We start from the raw sequence: 7590 nt of genomic DNA, 5'->3' as shown, positions 1-7590 counted from the left end.
GGAGAGGGAGGAGAAGAAGAGGCGCACGGCGGAGAGCGAGGCGGGCGAGGGGGAGGCGGCGAGGAGGGAGGCCGCGGTTGGGAGGACGGCGGCGATGTAGGAGGAGGAGGAGGCGGACTGGGCAGTGGGGGCGCTAGGGTTTGGAGAGGGGAGGAGGGGGTTGAGGTCGACGAGGAGGACTACGCGGTGGGGCTCGCCGGCGATGGCCGTCATGGGTGGGGGCCGGCGGCGGAGGGGGAGGGTTGGGGAATTTGGTTGGAGCAGTAGATCTGTGTGAGGGCTTCAGATTTTCTTTCTTTTTCTAGTGTGGGCCTGGTGGAGAGGGATTCTAAAATTTTGGCGGGAAAGTTGAGCGAGCCGGCGAAGAAGGTAGCAGGTTCCCCGCGAACGTAGGCGGTGCACCCGTAGTTTATGGTGCAACCCTTTCACCGGTGACCAGCGAACGTTTGCCCGGGAAGGAATGGCATTTGTGAACATAGCTGGCCAAACGGGCCGACCCGGCCCAGCTGCTAATCGGGCCGGCCCACCGGCATGCCAGACCCACTAGTCTGCCTGCTATTTGGCACACTGGGCGTTTTTTGCCTATTTTACCTGTTGGGTCATATAGAGATATATAAAAAATATAAAAAGGCCGTGTCGTGCTGGCCCGCGTGCTCAGCCTAGCATCCCAAGCATGGCCCAGGGCGTGCAGCGTGCCGGGCCTGGCCCATTTAGCTCCTGTCATGCCTTGCCCATGGCGGCCCGTGCTGCATGCCGGGCCTGGCCCGTTTAGCCCGTGTCATGCCTCGCCCATGGCCCGGCCTGGTTGGCACGGCCCATTTGGCCAGCTATATTTGTGAATGTTTTTTTTGCGAAATCATATGGGAGTCTTATTCCAAACTCACAGGGTACAGTTGAAAGGCAATAAGTCCTCACAACATGGAGGAGATCTGCACATCCACACCGTAGTACATGACTCGGTACGGCTATAGTTTGCCATACAATTTGCTACCCTGTTTTGAGCTCTACTAATTTTATGTGGAACAAACTCCCTTTCATTCACCATTGACTTGATTTCTGCTACTAGGTGTCCATAAGCCGAACGAGACAATTTTGGTTAGCGAGCATGGCAACTCCATTGCAGTCCTATTTTTCATTAGAAAATTGTCATGCTTGCGAACTATATTTGCCATCTTTGCCATCCTCGCGACAACTGAATTTTTCATGAAAACATTCGCAACTGTCAGCCCTCCCAATGAACGCTCGCTGATTATGGTTACCAAAAAATTACTTTACATGTTATCAAAATATTTGAAAATAATTTAAAGACATACTAGACATAATATACATCTAGGATACCATGAAATTTGAATCTAGATATGAAACAATTGCCTGAGAAATAAAAACAACAAATCCAACATTGACTATGTTCCTCGCAAAAAAACATTGACTATGTTTACGGGCCAGATTTGTGGTCTAACATTGGATAACTACTATTCAAAATATGAATTGACCATTTTGTTTCTCTAGATGTAGGTTGAATTTTAATCTAAGATTTTGCAACATGGCGAACATATATTATATTAGAATTGTGTTTCAAAATATGATTTGAGTATTTATAATCTCGGGTTGCATGGGATATGTTTTCAGGAGGGTTTTCAAAAAATTGGGTTGGCTAGGTAATCTGATAGTGGATCCCTTATCGCCGTCGAGGGGCAAACACCCCCTGGACTTAGTGGGATACCTAATGGGGGTGTTGGCGATAGTGACGAGACATATCTAGCGACGTGGTGGCAGGAAAAAGAGGAGACAAAGCGGCACAACTTGGTAGGAGCAACAAAGGGGGAGGAAGGGTGAGGGAAGGAAGGTGGCAATTGAGAGGAGCGAACGAGGGCATGGATGGTCATGTGGACATGGTGGCATTATAGATCGGACCTCTGTTGTACCTTTCTCCTTTGATGGATTCGGTATGTAGCATTGAGTGTTTTTTTTATTTTTAGAACTGAATTCGTACATAACAATTTTATGTTCCATGTTCCTTCCGTGTCTCACTTTTTCCTATCCTTGTCGCCCTCCCTCTTCTCTCCCCTCAACGAGTTCGTATCTTTCTCTTCGTTGCCATTCACACTAGGATCAACCACCACTATTAACAAGGTAGGCATGGTGGTAGTGCACGGGGAAGGGAGGTGCTGCGAGGGACCACTGTTGGGAAGAGAAGGTGATCGATGTGTGTGTTGTCCGATGTTCCTCAAATGGTGGGGAAATATTTTGACAATGAAGGAAACAAACATTATATATGTTTGATTCGTAAAATCCTACACGATTTTAGTTTGTAAAAGTGCGGGAATAGGAATATCATGCCCATTCAAATCCTACACGATTTTAGTTTGTTTAACTGTATCACAAAAAAATAAGGAATTTTTTCAAAAGGTTTGAGTAGATGCTAGATTTCCTATGAAATGTCGTACAAATGATTCCTTAGGAAAATTCTTATAGATTTAATCCTACACAACCAAAGGATCAACATACACAAATTTCTAAGGATTCTAATACTTCTCCCGCCAAAAAAAAAGGATTCTAATACTTCAAAATTCTTATAAAATTTCTTAGATTCAAAGAATCCCTAAAGGATTCAATCCTATGAATCAAAATATATAGGGAAAAAATTCTAAGGTTTTCAATTATCCAAAAGAGAACATTCGAATCAAATAACCTATTATGGGGAAACAGACGTTCCATATTTTAGGTGTTCTGTCTACTGTTCCCCTGATTATTGAACCCAAAAGGCTTTACCCTATTCATAATTTCAAATGGGTTGCTACATCTTCACCATGATTAGGGATGCAAAGTGGTGATACTTAGGATACCTTCCAACTCTCTCTAGTTCAATGAAATAAACTAAGTTTTTTTAAAGAAATTTTAAAAAATATATCGCTTTTAGAAATGTACTACTTCGTTTGACTGAATGAAAGAGGGCACGTAAGGGTACACCCCTGGCAACGATGACATCCCCTACTGGTGCTATCTGTGCGATGTGTTAGTCAACACTTTTTTAAATCAGATATATGAAAATCAAAGAGGCCAATTTCATCAAGGTAACAAATTACGTGTACACGTAAATGGCATCACTACACACATCAATGCCTTATTAAGAGAAATCGCCCAATGCTGTAGTTCATCTTATTATGCTTGCCTGGCGCAATTAAGTCTCGAGTCATCGGTGACAAAGGGCTTTTCCCCCTGACCAAAAGAGTGAGCCTGTGTAAATTACTGGTGAACCACAAAAATGATTTCTCAAAGATCATCATCAAGAGGTGCCGAGCAGCAACTGTGCAGCATTCCGTTAAAAAAATTGTTCATGCAGCTACCTGCCCAATAAGGCTTTGACGGATCTGATAAAGGTGCATGTGCCACACAAACGTTAACAGACCGTGATAGCAAGGAGAGAAGACATATCGCTAATTACGCAGTCATATAATATGCTCAACAGAATTTAAAGGCAGACGACCATGATCAAGTGGGGAACATCACAATGGACCCAACAAGAGCCTTTCTTTCTTTCAGGAAACAGCATACAGTAAAGGATCAAAGTTATATTTGTGTTGGATAACTGCAGGGATGGAACATGGAAGCTGTAAGTTGCATACGTTCACCAACAAGATAGTTTTACTATCCCCACAAAAAAAAGGCTTTACTACCAACCACAGGCACATCAAATACACTAAAATGCTAAACTTATTTGCATTATTTCCCATTGTGTACATTAGAATGTATAAATGTCAACCATGCAGGGGACATCAAACAGGATCACAATACATACCTCTGGTAGCTTCTTTCTGAAAACCACTTCTAGTCTAGCATCCAACGTGTTCTCAAAGACAATTTTTCCATCTTGAGAAGCCATTACAACTCCACCAGAGCTAAAAAGAGGTACAAGAGTAAGCTTTAGACACTCAGATCCACAATTTATTATTCAATGAGCATGATTTAGTTTCAGCTGGTAATAGCAACAAATCCAGAAGAAGATTTACTCAGGAATAAGGATCGCTTAAATGGACTAGTATAAAAAATAGCAATATCACTTAGAGAACATGCAGGATTGCAACACGAGACAATGCAAATACCCTTTAGCAAAAGAAAAGAGGGAACACAAAGAAGAATGCCGGCATGGCGGCAACAGCTTCTTCATGGGAGAGATGAGAATAACTTGTTCTTCCCTTCTTGCTTGCTTACTGAGTAAACCAATCTGCCTCCCCATCAAATAGCGGGGGCCAAACAAATAGCTTGAGGGAAATATTTAACGACAATTTGGTTATCATGTCACTGACAAACAGGCATGTGCATGTTGCTACTGTTGCACATAGCAGCTGTATGGAAAGATTCCTTCCTAATATCGTATTATAATCCATGCAATGCGAGACACTTTTTCAAGAATTCACATGAACATGCAAAAAAAACATTGAGAAAGAAGACACCCTTCTTCTAGTTACTTATGCAGTTACCATACAGCATGCACCCTTTGCATTTAAGAATGTTGCCTTCAATAACCAAATGCATAGCAAATACAGAATATCACGAAAAAATAAGCCACCTTACAACAGGTCCTAACATAACACAAGTCAACAATTTGACAAATAATTCAAATGCCAAATTCCCAATGCACACTCAGGAAGGAAGCGCTGATAGAACTTTGGATATAATATTGAAATGATGAATATGGGAGAACATTTGTGAACAGTTGCTAGTAGATATCATCAAATGCCAAATTCCCAATCCACAGAAGATTGCAAGTATTACCAGGAAAGGTCATGTTCCTTGTAATGACTGGGAGCAGGCGGCAGATAGACATGGCGGTCTACCATGATTTCAGGCGGATATACATTTGCTTTTTCCGCATACTCATTCCTCGCAGACTCCAAGACTGATTCAACAAGCTCAAGATCCTCCTTCCTGCAGCGGAGAATAACCGCCGACTCTTTCAGACGCAGCAAGCTCTGGTCAGGTGACTTTATACGTTAGATAATACTCAAGCATCATTTATGTTCAATGATACGGACACGATATCGCCACACATACCAACAGATGATAGTGCTATGCAAGTTGAACCAGTAAAAGAGTTAAGTCACAGAAAAGTTGTTGAAAATACATCCATATTTCATCGAGGAAAGGATGATCGTGTGCGCCAGTTATGTGGACCTGGTGTGGCCGGCCTAGCTAGTTGTACATCAAAACGTTATTGCTCGGGTGATACACGTGACAAGTGCATGAGGTTATTTTTATATGAAATAGACACGATGTGTTTTTCAGGGTAGACACCCGTATCAAGTTTTGGAGGGATCTTTAGAAAACCTCTGTGTTGCGATTTCTCTTCGTGGAAATTGTTTTGCGTGTGAGTACCTTCGTCGAGATTGGTTTTCTCGTGCTGGGCCGCAAGGTTCAAACCCTCTACTTCGTGTACATTGCGTGCGCGGGCGAGAGGTTGCTGTTACTGAAGGTGGAGTGTCGTGAAAGGTCGGGCCGCAACAACGGATCGGATCTCGCCACGGGGTTCGGTCTATATCAGGTGGTATCAGAGCAAAGGTTAGTCACAACGACTCAGTTTGTAATATCATCTGCGGAGTCAAGCATCAACATGTTGAGCAGGAACATATTGATGGAGGAGGAAGGCATTGGCGAGGTCACTCTTTTTCACACTCGTTGCGTCGTGAACGAACGATGTGCCAATCTGACAATCGATGAGAGTACCACAGTCAATATGGTGAGCATCGAGGTGGTGGAAAAATTGGGGCTGAAGATGGCGCCTCTTGAAAGACCGTACACGCTGAAGTGGTTCAAAGGTGGAATCAAAATTACGCATCAGATTTTGCTAATTTTTTATCTGGGAAAATATTGTTGTGCGGAATTTTTTCATGTTTGTCCTGTGTCCATGGTGTCGTGCCATCTGCTACTTGGGGACCCATGGTGCAAGCGTGTTGGGGCTGTTCGGGATGTCAAGAAAAATAGTTATTCTTTATCACAAAAGGGCAAACAAATTTGTTTTATTCCCATGCCAGCGGATGTGTTCGCTGCTGATTGGAAAGATCGTTTGCGAAAAAGAAGAGAAGAGCAAGAAGAAATAAATAAAGAAGTTGATGCACCGATGAAGGGGCTAAATCTCTTGGTGGAGAAGGTGCAAGGGGATGGTGATGCTAAAGGGCAGCGTTGGAGTGTTTTTAAAACGCAGTGCATGATCAAGGGTCGTGCATGTAAGATGATAATTGATGGTGGCAGTTTTACTAATGCCGTTAGCAAAGATCTCGTGCATGCCTTGGGTTTGTCCATGTGGCGGCACCCACAACCGCACCACGTGGAGTGGTTATACAACACCGGGAAATTAAAAATTACACATAAGGTGCGTGTGCCATTTGTTGTTGGAGATTATATTGATAAGGTGGATTGTGATGTCTTGCCAATGAACGCTTGTCAGTTGCTATTAGGGAGACCGTGGCAGTTTGATCGTGACGCGGCGCATGCCGGAAGATCGAACACGTACACATTCATGCATGGTGGAAGGAAGCATATGCTAAAACCGATGCTAGATAGTGCAATCATTAGAGAGCAACAAATTCCGGAGAAGGAGGTCGTGTTAAAAATTAACATGAAACCACGGACGGTTTCACTTCAAGGGAGGGAGGATGATACGGACACGATATCGCCACACATACCAACAGATGATAGTGCTATGCAAGTTGAACCAGTAAAAGAGTTAAGTCACAGAAAAGTTGTTGAAAATACATCCATATTTCATCGAGGAAAGGATGATCGTGTGCGCCAGTTATGTGGACCTGGTGTGGCCGGCCTAGCTAGTTGTACATCAAAACGTTATTGCTCGGGTGATACACGTGACAAGTGCATGAGGTTATTTTTATATGAAATAGACACGATGTGTTTTTCAGGGTAGACACCCGTATCAAGTTTTGGAGGGATCTTTAGAAAACCTCTGTGTTGCGATTTCTCTTCGTGGAAATTGTTTTGCGCGTGAGTACCTTCGTCGAGATTGGTTTTCTCATGCTGGGCCGCAAGGTTCAAACCCTCTACTTCGTGTACATCGCGTGCGCGGGCGAGAGGTTGCTGTTACTGAAGGTGGAGTGTCGTGAAAGGTCGGGCCGCAACAACGGATCCGATCTCGCCACGGGGTTCGGTCTATATCATTCAATTTTCAAATTATGAAAAAATCATGGAAATTACTCAAAAATTAATAATCATGGAAATAGAGGCTATTAAAAAAAGGCAGGTCTAAGTCACTCTACTTATGGATAGATAATTCTAATGATTCCTGAGCAACAGCAACTACTTTGCATGCAACTATCGTCTACTTATATGTTATAAAGTTCATAAAATCAAAGAATATATATAAATTTTGAAAACTAACACATCAAAAAGTTGAAAACACACTATTATGATTAGAAATCCATTATAGCAAGTAGAAATGTTACTCTTCAGGGAGAACACAAATAGCAGTTACTGAAATTTCCCTTTTTTTTTAAAAATCACATCAAGTGCTGGGATTTTGGCTGCCTAAAATAAAATAAAAACGATTTGAATTTTGAGGTCAATTTAGACAGTTTTCAT

The 7590-nt window shown here is 42.8% G+C and overlaps 2 protein-coding genes across 4 annotated transcripts in view; both read right to left on the bottom strand.

Moving 5' to 3' along the window:
* Positions 1–937, bottom strand: part of LOC119272077 — a 7574-nt gene extending 6637 nt beyond the window's left edge. The window contains exon 1 of the mRNA XM_037553667.1: positions 1–937. Coding sequence (XP_037409564.1) covers positions 1–213 — 213 coding nt within the window. The 5' untranslated portion in view covers positions 214–937.
* A 112-nt stretch (positions 938–1049) lies between these two features.
* The window catches only part of LOC119267600 (V-type proton ATPase subunit E-like), an 8520-nt gene continuing 1979 nt past the window's right edge, over positions 1050–7590 (bottom strand). The window contains exons 4-6 of one of the 3 annotated variants that reach the window (XM_037549019.1): positions 4777–4973; positions 3800–3899; positions 1050–1192 (exon numbers count right to left, since the gene is read on the bottom strand). In XM_037549019.1, the coding sequence (XP_037404916.1) occupies positions 1160–1192; positions 3800–3899; positions 4777–4973 (330 nt within the window). In that variant the 3' untranslated portion in view covers positions 1050–1159. The other 2 variants (XM_037549016.1, XM_037549017.1) reach the window with 2 other exon arrangements.

Source organism: Triticum dicoccoides, chromosome 3A (assembly GCF_002162155.2).
Source record: "Triticum dicoccoides isolate Atlit2015 ecotype Zavitan chromosome 3A, WEW_v2.0, whole genome shotgun sequence".
NCBI lineage: Eukaryota > Viridiplantae > Streptophyta > Magnoliopsida > Poales > Poaceae > Triticum > Triticum dicoccoides.
Note: the sequence above shows the minus strand (reverse complement) of the source record. Positions and strands in the feature narration are given on the sequence as shown.